The sequence below is a fragment of the Phasianus colchicus genome, chromosome Z, assembly GCF_987193195.1.
Source record: "Phasianus colchicus chromosome Z, bPhaCol1.hap1.1, whole genome shotgun sequence".
In the NCBI taxonomy this organism is placed as follows: domain Eukaryota; kingdom Metazoa; phylum Chordata; class Aves; order Galliformes; family Phasianidae; genus Phasianus; species Phasianus colchicus.
In genome coordinates this window covers 80451464-80469797 of record NC_143476.1, presented here as the reverse complement: position 1 = coordinate 80469797, position 18334 = coordinate 80451464, and the positions used below count along the sequence as shown (strand labels likewise).

The 18334-nt window shown below is 34.1% G+C and overlaps 1 protein-coding gene across 13 annotated transcripts in view; it reads right to left on the bottom strand.

The window, feature by feature from the left end:
• Positions 1-18334, bottom strand: part of CPLANE1 (ciliogenesis and planar polarity effector complex subunit 1) — a 65274-nt gene that overhangs the window by 21467 nt on the left and 25473 nt on the right. For 11 of the 13 annotated variants that reach the window (XR_016462029.1, XM_090132008.1, XM_090132007.1 and 8 more), the window contains 17 exons: positions 17679-17840; positions 17395-17503; positions 15775-16081; positions 14407-15340; positions 13139-13296; positions 11801-11946; positions 11463-11530; positions 10245-10327; positions 8824-8892; positions 7020-7191; positions 6200-6487; positions 5253-5975; positions 4306-4472; positions 3322-3448; positions 2523-2577; positions 1806-1907; positions 1257-1349 (listed from right to left, as the gene is read on the bottom strand). Coding sequence is in view for 12 of the 13 variants with exons in the window: in XM_090132008.1 (XP_089988134.1) it covers positions 1257-1349; positions 1806-1907; positions 2523-2577; positions 3322-3448; positions 4306-4472; positions 5253-5975; positions 6200-6487; positions 7020-7191; positions 8824-8892; positions 10245-10327; positions 11463-11530; positions 11801-11946; positions 13139-13296; positions 14407-15340; positions 15775-16081; positions 17395-17503; positions 17679-17840 (3763 nt within the window). In the remaining variant the exon portion in view is untranslated. The remainder of the gene's footprint in view (positions 1-1256; positions 1350-1805; positions 1908-2522; positions 2578-3321; positions 3449-4305; positions 4473-5252; positions 5976-6199; positions 6488-7019; positions 7192-8823; positions 8893-10244; positions 10328-11462; positions 11531-11800; positions 11947-13138; positions 13297-14406; positions 15341-15774; positions 16082-17394; positions 17504-17678; positions 17841-18334) is intronic. The other 2 variants (XM_090132011.1, XM_090132010.1) reach the window with 2 other exon arrangements.

Below are 18334 nucleotides of genomic sequence, written 5' to 3'. Positions count from 1 at the left end.
CTCTGCTCTTGTGAGGCCCCATCTGGAGTACTGCATCGAAGTGTGAAGCCCCCAGTACAAGAAAGACAGAGAGCTGTTGGAGAGGGTCCAGGGCTTGTTCAGCCTGGAGAAAAGAAGGCTGCGGGGTGACCTCATTGCAGCCTTTCAGTACCTAAAGGGAGCCTACAAACAGGAGGGGAATCAACTCTTTGAAAGGGTAGATAACTGCAGGACGAGGGGAAATGGTTTGAAGTTGAGGGAGGGGAGATTTAGGTTGGATGTCGGGGAAATTCTTTACAGAGAGAGTGGTGAGGTACTGGAACAGGCTGTGCAGAGAGGTTGTGGATGCCCCATCCCTGGAAGTGTTCAAGGCCAGATTGGATGGGCCCTGGGCAGCCTGGTCTAGCATTAAATGTGGAGGTTGGTGGCCCTGCCTGTGCAGGGGGGTTGGAGATTCATAATCCTTGAGGTCCCTTCCAACCCAGGCCACTGTGTAATAGGTTTCTTCAAAGTTTGGTTCAAACAATATCAATCACTATTTAATTATTTTTCATTTTGGTGATAAATTAGCAGAAAAATACTCAAAAGATTAAAATCGGAGCAGCATGCTGCAGTATAAATTGCTATTCATTTCCAATTCCATCTTAAGTAGTTAAAAAAAAATCTGCATCTTGACTTGATCATATTAAATGACAATACTTGTCTAGAAAAATCAAATAAATAAATAATATTTGCAATGTACACTACATAGTAAAATAATTTTCCAAATGGATCAATGTCGTTGAATTTTCTAAAAATGAAAGATTAATATGTTTGTGTGCTAGCCGAGGGAAAATTCTTAGGTAATAAATCTTACATAGTACTATTTATCAGGGAGCTATAAGTTTTGTGAGGGACCTTTGTCCCTCACAAAACATAAAACAAAATACATGTTTAGCCTCAAATCAAAATCACTTTTGATTTTGTATTCTGCAAACTGCACCAATATTTTACATACCAGAAAAAAAAAACTTAAAAAATTGAGCAGCAGTAAAACCACTGTAAAGCCCATAATTGTCTCTCATAACACAGAAACAAAAGCATGGGTACAATGTACTAGCTAAAACAGAACCAAATGTTTCATAAACTGTATTTATTATTACTCAACATTTGGTGAATAAATCAAAAGGTTATCAATACCCTACATATAAAGTTACATCACACAAAAATACATTTTAAGTGGTTCTATTTTTACAGATTTCCAAAATAAATGAAATAAAGAAAGTCTGAAACCATACCCAACGCAGGAATAGACGTATCTGACTCATTTTTTTCAAGGTCAGAAATCTCTATTTCTGTAGTGATTCCAATATCCTTATATGATTTGAGCACTTGATAGAAAAAAGAAAACAAAATGCATTAATCTAAGGAAAGACACGTACAGCATGATCTGAACGTACAGTTCTGATTTGCCAGTCTATGATCAAAGAAAAGCTGGAGAAAAGAGGTAGGAAAGCAATTTCCATCAAATGTGAAACGATGTCTAAAATGTGTTTTCATAAAAACTATGTAAGCTAAAAGAAGCCCTCAAAAAAAATCACAACACAACTGACCTACAGAAAGCATAGAGTCACTTACACAATCACATCAGTGGTACTTTTAGTTATAATTATTTTAGCTAATAGTTTAAATATTTAGCTAATAGTAGCTAATATCTTCTCATTTGCGGGTTTTGGTTTTTTTTTTTGGTAACAAAATGTTAAACAGGCAAAAAATTACCAAATATTACAATTAACTCGAAACAATACCGATAAATGGTTGCTGTGACTTGCACAGGTAACATTTACCTGGGTGAGTGTTTGTACTTGCATCCTGAGTTTCTGCTATTTTTTTCCTTGTAGAAGCCATGTAATGCAGATCTGAAGTAGTAACTGCCTCTGCTGCTTTGTCTAAAATGTGCAAATAGCTTCTATAATTAGTTCATGAATTAGAAAAAGTAATCATTTTAGTTTAAAACTAACGGCTGCGGAAGAAGTTTCCCTGCATTCTGACACATTATTTTAAGTATATTTTATAAATGATATCAAGAAAATTTGCAATACCTGTCTTCTGCAAACACACAACTGAATGTTATGTATGCAATGTTATACTGAATTGAAATCAAAACTAGGTTGTGGATGTGTGATCTTCAAACCAAATATACTAATACATGGAGCAATGAATTTGTTTCATAATCTAAAAGCAGAGGGAAATAATTAACATGTATACGTTCATTTCCTTACTGATATTTTTACAGATCTTTGCAAGATCATTCCAATATATTTGGAATATTCCAAAAAAGGACTGAACATTTGCTCATCACTTTGAAAGGTTTTTCTCAATTTCTGGGAAATGATCCTGTTATATACAGTGCAGATCATATTTCTAAAGACTACACAGTTTGACTTATCTTTTTTTGATATCTTTTGATATTGTCTTAATATGGAATTTTGCTTCGAAGTCTAACAAACTTCTGTTCCTTGATTTATTTAAACACTCAAATTACTAAATGTACTTATACTTGCCCATGGAAATGAAAGAATCATCTTGCAGGTAAGAGGTACATTTTGTTTCTGGATCCTAATTAAAAAAAAAAAAAAAATCATAAAAAATAAGTTACAGCCACAATGAAAGGTTCTATTGATGCTGTTAATTTTCTCTCTGTAAGATACACTATCCCTGCTGTATCATAATATTTTCTAGCACTGCTGAGATCCTCCAGTAGTTGTGATAGATAAGGAAGTCTCAAAGAATATATTTTATGGACCAGAAATAGAGCCTGCAGTACTGGATAAACATTCTGGTCTTCAATCTAATACTGGCAAGGATAATTCCAAAAGATGTTAAAGGATACTAAAATGGCCTAAAATGTAAACAACAGAAGTGTACAAATCAAAACCTAGCTTGAGGAAGGGTTTGTTTTCTCAGTGACTTGGATAAAACAGCAGTGAGAGTTCTTTCTCCCTATTCTGACTTATACTGTCATCAATCAGCTTCATGTGAAAAAAGTAATGCTTGGGATAGCTGTCCTTGTTTTACTGATGGGCAGAACATTTTTTAAGTGATTGGTGCTTATATCTGTATTTACTTTAAATGTCAAAACATGCTATTCTAATTAGGAAAGTTCATATCCCAGGAGAAACAAATGCACTCCTGTAACTGTTTCTCCATTATAAATCTCTTCCCCGCAGTAAATACAAAGATGTGAACGAAGAATATGTACTGTTTCTAGAGGACAGCATGGAAGATTGTTTCTGTTTATTTTTTTCTTTTAATACCTGAATACTTGAAAAAGGCAAAGAAAAAAATATTTTTCTACACTACCTTTTTTGATTCAACAGCGATCACTGTATCACTAATATTGATGATGGAATCATCTGGGCAGAAAGACACGCTTCGTTTCTCCTTTTCCACTTCCTCTTTCATTTGTTTCTTATTACGCCTCTTCTGTCTGCCAACATAATTATAAATAAAAGTAAGAACTGTTCCACAATTATAAATACATGTCATTATAATTATATAATTATAAATACACACTGAAATAAAGGTGGAAAAGATAAACAAAACAGCTGCATAAAGATTGGTTCGAAGGATGATTCTGCATATGAGAAATGCATCTAAAATAATTACAAGAGCTCATAAAAACATTCACCAATCAAAGCAAAATGTGTTAACAGACTGGATAATGTAACTATATTTTGTGCAGTAAAAAAAAAAAAAAAATCATTAGAACACAACGCTTAGAGGAAACTCGAAGAAATACTCCAGCAAGATACGGACTTCTGTTATCAATAAAATTTTCTTATTTACTATTGAACTAAAGAAGTTGCAATTCTCTTAAGAATCTGATGAATACATTATCAGACAACAACTATAGCCTTAAGAATTTCAACTGATAATATCATAACAGATTTTCTAAACTACAGCTGCAGTTATTTATGCACTGTTTGTTCCTAATCTTACAGTGAACACTCAGAGTCTGTCCATCTGTCTGAGTTAAAAGCATCATAATCAGAAGCAAGCATTCTATTCTAGATGCAATGATGTCATTATCCCTTCCCAGTAAGGTACAGATAAATGCAGACAGGTAAAAATAAAAATTTCAAAAGTCATGCGTAACACAGCAAGCAAAAAAAAAAAAAAGCTCTTCTGCTGGAATTTTAATGGACGCCTTCTGGGTTCATTATCAGAGCCTGTATTTTAAACTATATTAAAACACTGCAATCCTTTCCTTCCTACAGATTACTACTAATAATGATGACCCGCAGCATAGTCTCTTCAAAATGAAGACCAACAAGTTTGGCTTGCCTTTTTGTACTGTTCTGCACATCTCTTGGTTCAAATGGTTTAAAATCAGTTTTTAGTAATTGGATAGGCTTAGCTTGGTCCTGTACAAAGGAAGTACTGGTCACAGTATGATGATGGTAGTACTGCTCAAATTGAATGAGATCTTGAGGTGGTATAAGTTTTGGCACCTGGAAGTTCAGAGAGTAAAGAAAAAAATGAAACAGTGATAAAACGGGGGGACCCCAGTCATACTGGATGAATGCAGCAGGTCCTGTTTGTATTTCAGTTATATAAACACAGTTAATTTGTGGAGAGAATGAAAATGTAATAGCAGAATCAAAAGCAATGTGTAAATGTGCAAACTGTTTCCATTAAACAAAGTAGAAGATAGGAATTTACTCCACAGAACTTATTTCCCTAATATGTTCTTACATATCTGGCTGAAGATGAAAATAGAAAGTTTTTAGACAAATTTTGAAATGTTTCTAGGAAAAACATTTACATTCAGCTGAAATGGGTGAGCATATGAGATTGTCAGAACAACATGTTTCAAAATATCAGGTTCCCAATATCCACAAGACAAAGTTTTCTTTCCAAGCCTAAAAGAAAAATGCCTACAGGGCATTACATATCTGCTCTGCATAGAATAGAATTTCTTACTGCTTCCTTTGTCGTTCTGTAAATAATTGTATTTAACTTTCTGTATAAACAGCAGTAATTACTTTTTGTGACAGAAATATTATCATTTCGAGCCAGCACATTCTTTAAACAATTCCAAAACAGTACTAAGCCTGCTTTGCATTAACATTCCAGTATAAAGGTACCTTAGTTCCAGACTCTCTTCTGTCAACTGGATTGAAGACTTCTAAATTCCATAAAGTGGAAACACTAACTAATCTTTGATAAATTAGAAATCATGATACTAAAAACTCTTGCAACTTAGAAAAATGTATTATTAAATCCTGTACCTTCTTTCGTTGAGGTAGATTGGCATGGAGCAGTGATATTCCTGTGTGCTGTAGTGTTTCTCTGTGGTCAGTCTCTTTTGTTACAGGTTTAACAGGTATTAAAGCAGTGGTGATTGGCTGTCTTATAACTGGTGGAAATCTAGCTACTGGATCAAGATTCAAGTGCAGGAGAGGAATACCAACCAGGTCATTGGTGATCATTGTACTGTTCATTTTCACATTACCAGAGAACTGCTGCTCAAGTGAAACTTCTTGTTCTTCATACTGAACTGAACATAGGTGTTTGGAGGGTGGCTTAGACACAGTTTCTGCCCATCTTTTCTCTTCCTCTTGCATTGGTCTTGAGATCTCAGTTTTATATCCACTGATGTCCATATGTGCTGTAGACCTACCCCTTCTTTCTTTGTATGATGACTGACGGTTCCATAAAGAATCTGATGAATTCCAAGCTACTCGTGGGGGTGGTCTTGCAAAAGCTGATGACATTTCTATTGGATCTAAAAATGCTGGTTTGGAATGATAACCTGATTCAAGCTTAAGCAAAGGAAATCCATCTGAGTAATTTGTGTTTTTTTCAATAGGGATAAACTTGGGTGCTTTCTGAACATCTGAGGAAGGAGCTAGGAGATGAAATGCTGAAGAATGCAAATCTTGGGATGGTGGCATAAATCCTGTCTCTCTGCTGTGGTTTTCTAGTAGGCTTAAAGAAACATTCTGACGATTCTAAATCAGAAAATAAAAAAAAAGCATTTGAAAGCACAGTGAAACAGAGATGATAATCTATATATGCATAAAAATATGTTTGGTTTTTGTTTAGGCTTGTTTTTGTCTACAGCAATCACTACAAAAATATTTAGTAATTCAACAAAACAGATAACATATTAGAACATATACAGAATATATAAGAGACTTTTACATCTTCAAAGGTGATATACTGATACACCTACCTTTATATGGACATAGTCGCTTTCATCTCTTGAACTATTTGTTGGTTGAAAATTTGAATTCTTTTGATCATATTTTCCTTTATTGTCTTCAGTGGACATTTGTGTTTTTAGAGAAGCACCGGCAGAACATGAAGGTCTTCCAGAGCCATTGTCTTCTGCTGGGGGCACAGGCTGGATTCCTTCCAGATGAGCAGATTGACACTGTTGCAAAGTTTGTTGCACATTTGGCAGGTTGGCAAATGATGACTGCACTATTTGCATTAAACTCATGAAGTTGATTTGCTGCAGCTACACACACACATGAAGGTAACACTGTAAAAACACTTCTAACAGGGATCCTCACAAAAGCATCATCTCTAAGCCATGTTCTAACAGTTCACTATCTTATCAACATAAAATATAAAGCATCAATAAACAACTTCCATAAGTTTCAATGAAGATTCATTTTTATGACTGCCTATTGATTCGAACTTGAGATACATTAAAAATCTGTCATTGATAGGCTTTGCTAAATCAAGACAAATTCCTTCACCTTTTTTGTGAAGTTTAGGTAAAAGTAAGCTTGTATGCAATTGCTTCAATGTGCTAACAAAAACTAATTGCTACACAGCTATGAAGTTATTACAACTTCAGAATCTTTCCTTATCTATACAATTAGAGCACTCTGAATTGTTTGAATTAGAACACATCAGCATTTCATTACTATGCTAATAATTTTAAAAACAAGAAAAAACATTCTTTAGAACAGTAATTATCCCAACTGTATGTTAAATACCATTTTATACCGGGAGCACAATTTTCAACAATGAAGTGCTCTTACCTGAACTAACTTAAACATTTCATCTTGGAGCATATGTCTAACAGTTTCTGATGTATTCAGTTTCTCTTCTGTTGGGACTTCTTTCGTGATGTCTTCCTTTTTTGCACAAATTGAAGTACTGGAGATAACACTTGATATACTTGACACAGCAGCAAGGGACGGCTGACTGTAACTTACAGAAATCTCTATGTTACTTAGCAATAGAATGAAAAGAATAAATTGCTACAAACACTCATCCTACAGAAAACATATAGTAAGTTGTCTTAAGTTAATCCACAAAATGTTAAGGATATCTTGATTTATCTAAAATATAATTAATTTGTTGAAAAAAATTAACAACTAACACTGCACAATCATACCTGGAGAGCATATAGGCCTTTTTTCCTAGCACTTCATAACATAGTGAATGAAAAATAACAGTAAACACATAAGATCTACACAGTTTTCAGTCACGGGGTGTCTGAAACATTGACTTTTCTAGAGATACAGAAGAAAACAATACTGTGACAGAAAAAGGTCCTGCTAGTCATAAAACCAAAAAGATAGAGAAAATGGAGATGGACACTATTAGCTGAAATATAAGAGATGGCAGATTTACTTTCACTTAAATGACTAAATGTGACTTTACCTATTTGGATAATTAAAAAGCAACAATAAAACTGCAGATTACAAAACAATTAAAATACAATGTACTAGATGATATTGTGGAAAGTGGAAGTATTGTTTCTGCAGTGAACAATGGAAAAGGGCTATTGATCTAAAGAATTAAGTTGTAAAATATTCTTAAAAATAACTAATGCGGAAAGTAAGAATAACATACACATATTAGTAACATTTTTAGAAACATAATTACTGAATTACCTAACAAATTAGTTCTCACAAAACTGCAGTAGATTTTAAATGTTCTAAACAATGTGGGTATAGTATTCTGAACTAAAAAACATATTGTAACTTTGTTCATTAGACCGGCAGAAGCGAAATGCATTTAACAAACTTACAAGGAGTCAGGGCCTCTACACAAAGCAGAACTGTCCCACTCTGTGGGAATGTTAGGATGCCATAAACAGGCTCCAAGATACTCCCTTCTATCCTCCTTCCGAGCTTATCTCTATGTAAGGATAGATGAATGACCAGAACAATGACTTAGTGTAAAGGGGTACAAATGTTAAAGGGGGGGAGGGGGTAATTAAACAATCAAGAGGCTATGTTTATGTTATAGAACAGGCATCCAAAAACCGCGACCAAATGTTTGTTGAGAAAACAATTGTTAGAAGGCAATTAAACAATTAAGATATTTGTGTTTGGGTGGCACAGATTTATGTTTACTTGGTATTTGTATGATTAGTGAAGTGTGGTGAAAGAGTGTGAACCTGCAGTACTCAGCCAATGAGGAACCAGGGCAGAAAGAGATAAGCGTCGGGCAGTAGGGGATAAAAGATGTAACCCTGTTTTCTCGGGGCTCTCCTGCTTGCAGGAGGCCTGCCATTGCAATTGCGAATAAAATCTGCTTTATCAGAGATACTGTCCTAGAAAATTATTTGGATATTTCCTACAATATTAAATAGAGCATTTTTCAAGTTGCTCACAGAGATAATTATATCTTATCATAGGTACTTTACTTCAAGGAGTTTGATTCATGTGATATTCTGGAAAAACTGCAAGAGCATGTGATTCACAAGAATTACGGCATGAAAATGTTTCAGAAAATTTACTCAGTATACAGTTTTCAGGTACAGTAATTATGTTACTTGAGATTAAAAATTTAACAAGGACTTTTTCATTGTATAAAACATATTTATCTTACCTGGGAATCTCAGAATTTTGCTCTAAAGAGAATGATTGAGAAATGGTGCTAGCAGCAACCTCAGTCATGCTTCAAGATAAAACAACAGAACAAAAAACCAAGTATTGTAAATGCTACAATAATTTGTTGTGCTTTTCATTTTTTCTCCACTTTATGTACAAACACTATTATATATATTTAAAGCAATGATAGCTGAATGCTACCTTATCAGAGCTATACTGATCTGTATTACTTTGATTATTGCATTACGTTGCAATTTGAGCTGGCAAATATTGACATTCAAGCTTTGTCTCCCTAACAATCAGAAACTGACTCAAACAAAAACATGGAAAAGGTTGTGGCTGTTCACACAAAAAACAGGCAAAAAAATAGATTGCTCTGAACAGTCAAAAGAAGAGAACAAGCAATACAGTTAATATTACCTAATATGATTCCAATCCGCTTTCCAAGAAAAAAAAAAAAAAGAAAGCTAGAGCCATAAGGAAACTTTTATTTCCCTACAGCTGGCCATTTTTGAGTTCTTAACAAATATTACACAAACAGAATATGGATTTATATGCCCTTGAAATAAGATTTAAAAAATAAAGTCAGTTACTTTGTATTATAGAAAAAGGTTTTATTATGACAAATTTGGTGGAGTCATAAAGAAAATTGATAAAAAGAATAAAAATAGGTGGTTACATTTCTCATTAAATGAAAAAAATCCCCTAACACCAATTCTTCATAGCAAACAAAAAAACCCTGCATTTTAGAATAAAGTTTCTTCCCTTGAAAAGCTTCAAAGAAATTAAACTAAGCAGTAATCAACTCAAACTAATGATGTGACAATCAAGCTTTATGGATTGTTTCCATAAATTTACATTAAATGTAAAGATATTTTAAAATACACATCTAACTCACATTCAATTTAAAACAAGCAAAATTATGTAAATTTCTTGAAATTAAGTTTGTAAAATATCTCCCTCTCTCTATCAAGATATGATGAATTTACCACCTATATTCATTTTCATATATTTCTTTTAAATTGTTTAACAAGTCAACAACTACATTTCCTAGAATAATAGCTCTCCCCCTGTAATTTGTCTGAAGATACTGCTTCAACTTCAGAGAATTTTCAATCTGAAAATTTTCCCAGTTATTCTCCAGTTACATACTTCAACCAGAAAGAAAATATTAGTCCTTACTATAAACCATGCCCGTATTACCTGTTCATTTCTAAACCAACCATTAATCCCCCCAGCACCTTGTATATGCAAAATGCCTATTCATGTGAAATAGAACGACTGAAATTTTGTTCTAGTCTATGAGTTTGTTCCTACAGTAACAACCCATTCAGATTTGAGTGAGTCCCATAATTAGCAAAACTATTTTAACTGTTTTTAAACAAAATCCAAGGGAAATTAAAATAATAAGTCTCTCACACATTCTGTTCAGCCTTTCTTTCCTTTGCTTTTTTCATCTTTTGGTCTTCTTGCGGACTATCTATAGCTGAATTGGAGATGTCCTGGAATATAAAAAGATGTGTCTCAACTTGTAAATTTTTACATACTCCTGCTTCAATGAAATGTTATTTTGTTAGCCTAAGTCAAAATATTTTTCATTAAGCAGTCATTTAAAAAAATCTGACAAAAATAACAAAAATTACACACTTATCAGAGGACAGTTGCAGCTTAGGTATTTGGAGATATCCTAATGATTCCATCCAAACAATTTTTTTTTTTTTAATTAGTTATTATATGTTTCTATTTTCAAGTTTGTATTCACATACAGTACCCTGGAAATCAAGTCTGCTAATCTCACACCTTCTATTAAGGATGACAATAGGGAAACAAACTTTATATATAGAAGCTACGCACAAACTAAAAAACTGAAACAAATCCAGGACTTCACATACGCCACAGATTCACTGTAGTAAAATGTAGTAATACATAGCAGGGAATTGAAAATCATTCCATTACTGGGTCTAATTCTATTAACAGCACTGAATCCAAAGTGCTACAGGAGAGTAAGCTAATGCTGTTGCAATCCACATCTGTTCAAAACAGTTCCTAGCCAACTTCAAATACAGGAGACTTCTATCAGAAGATGCATGAGAATGAGGCTAATTTATAGATCTAAACTGACTTTTCAGACTCCAACACATTAAATACACTTTTATACATTTAATTTAAAAGCAGGTAAGCAAGCAAGTAAACAAGTCATAAGTCATTACTTAGTCACCCTGCGACAACTTCCAAGTCAGCACACATTTTTTAGAAAATAAGTTGTAATACAGCTAGCTATGGTAAATAAAATAGCTATAAAATTCTACTAAACAGAAGACCATCTGCTGTTTTCTTGTTGTTGTTGTTTATTTAGTTTACATGGTTTTGTACATTTCTGTGCATACATTGATAGTATATACTTATACACAGTGGTACACAAACTGTTATGCAACATAATTATATACCTGTTGATACAGGCAGACACACACTGAGTTTTATAAACTCTGAATCAATATTGAAAAGTGTTTAGAATAAACTTTAACACTTTACCACTGTTTAAGTACTAATAATTTTTACTACTGATTTAAGTAATTCCACCAAGATCTCTATTTCTAAATTACATTGAGGAATTCTCCTCAAAAGATGATGACTTGCCTTTCCAGGTTTGATCCTGATAGAGCTATTGGAGCTCTTTGGAGTTTCAAATGGTTCCTCAAAGATCTCTACAAAAACAAACAAAATTATTCTAAATCAGAAAACTATATGACATACAGCACTGTTACATAATTTCTGTCAGATGGTTTATATTAATCCTATTCCTATTGAGTCCTATTCCTATTGAGGAAGAAAAGGGATTGAGGCATCTTCCAGCAAACTAATAGTCTGTGCTATTACTACTGATGTGACATGCAAGGAATATATAATCCTACTTCCGCAAAGCTCCTACTTTGCTATGTCAGACAACAGTAAAAGAATATAGCATAAACACAAACCTTCTCTTTGTGATGTTATATCTGTTATATCTGACTCCTCCTGAAGAAATAGCTCAACTTCATTAAGATCTTCAGTCACATGAGGCAGAGAACAACTCCCATGTTTAATTTCTTTCTTATCAAAATATTTTGATTTTGTAGACATTCTGATCATTGGAATTAAAAAAAAAAAATTAACAATAAAAATAACTTAAGTATCAGACTTAATTTAAATATACTGTTCCTTTCAGACTACAGGCTACAGTCCCTCACAGAAACTTCCTTTATTATAAAAAATAAAATAAAATTTATAGGAAACACACACCAGTGTCTTCAAATAATAACACCAGATCTTATATTTTTTTAGTGCAGCAGCAGACGGAGACAAATGTTACAAAAGCCATCAGTTTACAGAATCTCCAACTCCAGAACTGTTTAAGATATTAAGAAATACATATTTACTCCCATTTCCATCTTTCTTTCTGACACACACATCAACATAGCTAGATTAAGGATCCAGGGGAAAAATGAAAACAACAACAACAACAAAAGCTAAGAAAAAACAATTAACACTGTGAACTGTCATCTCAGTATAAGAAAAGAATGAAGCTTCTCCCTCTCCCTACATAGAGTTTGTTATTTGAGAAAACAATATTTATTAAATCAAAAATCTAAACTGTATTTTCACATTGCTAACTGTATAAACAACGATGTACACTTCAATTCATATGAAACAGCCATCTTGTTTGCAACCTAGAGGTATGTCTAGGGAAGGTAGATGGACTCATTTTTTTTTTTTTCTCAATTACAGAAGTTCTATAAAGAGTGAAGACTTGCAACAATTTATATGACAGTTTTCAAGACTTCACCTTCCAACAGTGTTAGTGCTCATAATGTTTAAACAACAAACTAAGATTTTTTCTAAATATTATGAGAAATAAAAGGAGCACAGAATAGAATGATCGAAGACATTAAGTTCTCATGAATGTTTCTTGTTAACAGACTTGGTCCATTGATTTGAGAAGAACTGACACAATCGTGGTATTACAAGGCATAAAAATATGGATTCTCTTCTACAAAACTGAGACAATATCACAATATAAAAGAGAACACCTTAACATTTCCACTGAAATTATTAACTTACGTACATACAGAATGAATATAATGTTATCCTGTTTCAGGAATAAATTCAAGTGATGTAATAGACTACATATAGCTATTAGATTTGAGTATGAGATTGAATTTACATTCAAAATTTAACATAATATAACATGCAGAAACAGCAGAACTCTTCATCTTGCTATGTTCAGTAGCTGGGAAATGAGAAATAACTGGAGTTCTTAGATAAAAAAAAATTACCCCGAATGGTTTTCACAAAGGTTGTCATGGGCTTGTACATTATGGACATCAGCTGGAGGATTTGCTGAAGTGCCTTCAACTATTCTGCATTCTCTCTCGGTCCTAGGCTGTTCTTCTGATAGACATGTAGATTCTTTCAGACACTGATTACTTGGATTCTATTAACAATATTAAAAAAAATTCACTTGTTTTAGAAAAAAAAAAAGACTTAACAAAATATTATTTCATACAGTATGTTTACCTTCATACAATTTCCTCTGTAATGGAGAAATTCTGGGTTTACAGTTAACTATGGAGTCTGAGTTTTCACCTTTTGATTGACAAAGAAATGGTTCTCTGAAGTACGTAAAAGAATTGTGAAATGTTTCGTGATTCCTTTGTCATTGATGTGACAATTAATATTCTCCATACAAAGAAATGCAATAATGTTTGGTTTCAGCACCAGTAAAATAGACCTACTTCAAATTATCACTGTATGAAAGGCAAAAAACTTACATAATCATGCATAGTTAGCACACTTAGTATTCTGACAGTAAGTTGTAAGTAAAGTATATATGGTGCTTGCAAGGAAATAGAATATGGAAACCAAATACAAGTCAAAATCTCTCTTGATCTGTGAGAAAAGACCTTAAAAAAACCCCACAACCTTCTTCATCCAAAGCATTTCATGTAGCATTAATTAAAGAAGGTAAATGTTCTAGCTGCCCCCAGTGAGATAAGGCAATACTGTACCTGGCCCACCTCGCAAATCTTTTTTTTTTTATTTATTTTTTTATTTTTGTTTTTTAAAACAAATTCCCAACTTTAAAAGTGTTAGCTGGAAATTCAAAGATCACTTCTCACAAATTAACATCTAGCTTTAGTCAAAATGCAACTGTGCTTTCCTCTAAGGACAAATAAACTTGCATTCAATTTTCCTTTGACAAACCATTCTTTAATTATCTTGTTTTTCCAATACTCTGTCACCAATTCTGGCTTTCTTCACGTAAGAATAGACACAATGACTTAACTTCCAGGCATCTGCTCAAATACTGTGATAACTACTTAAATGATTTTAAATATGACTTATAAAAGAGGATTTGCATTTTCAACTGAAGTTTTCCCAAAATTCTGGTATTCCTAGAAAATATCTATTTTCCAAGCAACTCCTCAATTAAAAGACTATTGATCAACACTCCTTTCCTTACTGAGAATCAAACTATAATGTAAAAGATGTATACAATTTTGTTTGCTGGCATAAATTTATTCTTATTCCATCCCTTTCTTACCTTAAATGCTACACTCCTTGCTTGTGTTCCATCTTTGAACAACTGTTCTAGCAGCCATAAGGAAGTAAGGACAGCAGCTGCTGATGTCTTCACATGTATCATTGGATGACTTTCTTCTATGGAATCTTGTTTCTTGGAACCACACAGCAGTCTCCTGTCAGACCATCTGATCATCCACTCAAGTAATCTTGCAATAATGTGAAATTTATCTGTCAGTTTTATTGCTAGTTCTTCTCCTGGTACTGTGTCAGGAAAATGAGTGGTTTTGTATACATATTTAGAAGTTGCCAGGGTTTGTAGTGTACAGGAAGTATCTTCAGGAATAGTCTGGATTGCTGATGCAACAGTTACCCCCTGATTCTCACTCTGAGCTCTGTAAATTGACTTGTGTTTTAAACCAAATAATCCTTCTTTAAGTTCTTTGATTGAGTTATACACAGAAGGTTCTGTTGTCTGCACAGTGGACTGTACAATGTCTGGATTTTCCAGAATATTTTGGTTTACACTATGGACAGAAACTGTTTCAGGATTGCAGGATGTCAGGGTGACAGTATAGCAAGACCCTGCTCTAAATACACTTCGGCTTCTTGTTTTGGCTTGTCGACGTTTTAGTGTTGTATGAATATCAAACAAGAGAGAGTTTAATTCATGCTTTCGAAGAAGTCCAGAAAAGCTAGTAAGAAATGGAATTCTGAGGTCATTGTACTTTAACAGATCTCTCTCAAGAACATAGCTCAGAAACAGCTCTAAGAAATTAATATACTCTTCATCATCACGTTCAAATTCCCATGCACCAACTATAGGCAAATTACACTGGTTCTGTGTGTCCTTTCTATATGCTTTCTCCGTATGTTTTGTTTTCCAACTAAGAGCTTTTGTCTTGCAGGTAGCATTTTTGCTACCTATTTCTCCTTGTCTTTGATATTCATTTTTCCTGTGAGACAACAAACAAAGTGTTAACACCAAAATCAACAGTAGGAAGATTTACATGGAAAATGAGTAAATGGAGCATTACTACCTCTTCTTCCTCTTTTGTTAAAAACAGGAAAATGACAAAAAGAAACTTACATTAATGCAATGTTAAGGTGGCAAGTTAAAAATCAAACATAAAATCCATAGCTCTCACAAAGACAGGAGCTCAAAAACATCATATGTGCATTTGGACGTAGCTAATAGTAATTTACATTTCAAGAACAGTATTAGTCACATTGCTCGACATAATATCAGTTCTGAGATCTGACAAAATTCATAATTTTTCATGTGATAAATTATTCAAAGTAACAGTTATTGTATTTGATGAAAAGATTACTCAAATAGTAGGACAACTATATTTTTTCTTAACTGTTTTCTGCTATCACTTTTTCATACCTTTGCGGTAAAGGTGTTTGAATTCTTGTTTCTTCAACAAGCAAAGCATCTGAAATCGTGTCTACTGTTTCAGCCTCACTATGCAATTGAGGACTGCCAAGATCAGTAAGTGTGCTTCTGCTTATACTAGTGCCTAGTGAGACTCTGTCATAATAGTGTTCTTCCTGACAATCTGCTCCTTCTTCTGCTGGCTCCCAAACATTAATTTCTATAGGGCCTATATTCCTTATTACAAGCCTCAAGTTCTTCATTCTTGCTTTTTCCATAGCCTGTATGACAACAGACATCATTTCTTCACTTTCAGGACCTGCTCAAAAAAGAAAAAAAAAAGATTTTAAACGCAAATTTCTCAATTTTGATTTACTGTTTCAGACTGAGACAAACAAATTTCACCATTAACTATAACCATTTAAAAACCTGACAGCGAATACGATGAAGTGAGTAAAACCATTGACTTGGAAGTCATGATATGCTGTTATTGGCAAAGACATATTATAAATAATTTGCCACAAAATCCTCTTAAAATTGTTTAAACAAAAACTGTAACGGCTTTACATGAGGCACTACAACTGTAGTGGCTGGATGGGACCTCTGGAGATCATCTAGTCCTTCCGGCTGCTAAAGCAGGTTCACTAGAGTAGATTTCACTGGAAAGCATCCAGGTGGGTTCTTCAGAGAAGATTCCACCACCTCTCTTGGCAGCTTATTCCAGTATTTTGTCACCCTCAAAGTAAGTTTTTCCTCTTCCTCAGACAAAACTTCCTGCGTTCCAGTTTATGCCTATTGCCCTTTGTTTTGTTGCTGGGCACTACCAAAAGGAGCCTGACCCCTTCCTCCAGACAGCCACACTTTTAGGTATTTATGAGCACTGATAAATTTGTCTTCTCAGTCTTCTTCAGGCTCAACAGTCACAGACCCTTCAGATCCTCCTTGTAACACAGATGCTCCAGGCCCCTAATCATCTTTGTAGCCCTCTGCTGGACTCCATCCAGTAGCTTCCCCTCTTTCTTGAAATCTTTCTAGGGAGGCCAGAACTGAACAAAGTATTTCAGATGTGGCTTCACCAGGGCAGTGAAAAGGGGGGAGAATCACCTCCCTCAACCTGCTGATCATTCTTTTTTTTAATGCATCCCAAGATAACACTGAGCTTCTTGGCCACAAAGGCACACTATTGACTCATGGCCTACTCATTGTCCACTAGGACACTTAGGTCCTTTTCTGAAAAGATCCTTTCCAGCAGGTCAGCTCCTAGATGTACTGATGAGTGCAGTTATTCCTCCCCACATGTAGGATTTTAAACTTGCCCTTGTTGAACCTCATGCGATTCCTTTCCACCAAACTCTCCAGCCTGTACAGGTCTCACTGAACGGCAGCACAGACTTCTGGTGGGTCAGCCACTCCACCCAGCTTTGTAAACTTGCTGAGGTGGTTTCTACCTCTCCATGCAATCACTGATGATGTCAAACAAGACTGTGCCCAGCACTGATCAAAATGGAACACCTTTAGCTACAGGTTTCCAAATAGACTCTGCAATGTAATCACAGCCCCCTAATAACTTGTTAGCTACCAAGATAAAAAAGAATGCTCATTTAATATTTCCTGAAGAAGGATGCACATTACCTTGAACAGTACAGTGTCTGAGTCGCTGCTGGAGACCATGATATTTATCTCTTAGTGGAACTCGTACATCTTCAGGATTAGGAAAAGCCTTAACAAAAATTTCTGCCACCTGTACAAAATAGTTTCTTTTAAAGTTACTCACAGAGAATTTCCAACACAACTTACACCATCAGAAAGTCTAGCCCAGAAATGCTAGAAAATAGCATTTACAAGAAAAAAAAAAACAAAAAAAAACCATTTGTGATGATATCTACTGCTTTTGTTCTAGCTTTAATTTCTTTTACCTTTTTGATTGGTGGCAGTTCTCCAAGCAGGCTCAGAATTACATCTTGAATTAATTCTTCAACATTCATGAACCTGCAGAAAGGAAGCATTCTGCAAGCCCATTCTGCTGCATTCAGACAATGCTCAACTGTGGAGGCACCATATTCATTCTTCTTAAGATCCTAAAAAACACTCGCTATATCAGCATAAATTTAAACAAACAATATATTTCAACAAAGTGCTTCACACCACTGGATAAAATATAATCAACTAACATAACTTTCAGAGAGAAAAAGAGAAAAGCAGGAAACAAACTGAAGTTGCAATGTACCGTAATTTATATTAAAAAACAGAAGACATCCTTTAAAACCAAATCAATTCATATCCTGCTGAAGAGCATGTTTCAATCCATTCAGAGTGACACTTAAATATTTGGTTAAATCATCTGTAGTTGATAAAACACATGGAATTACTATAAGTAGCAAATCATTTTAATGTAACTTAACGTGATAGTAACTTCTTTATTGGGAGCAAGATATTTAAGCAAGCTTTTACAATGAATCAGTTTATTTTCAAACTGTCAGAGGCTTCTATCATATTTGTCACTACCGCAGTAAAAAGAAAAAAGAGTATTCTTCTAATTAAAAGAGAACCATCCTATAGATTCAAAGTTTAA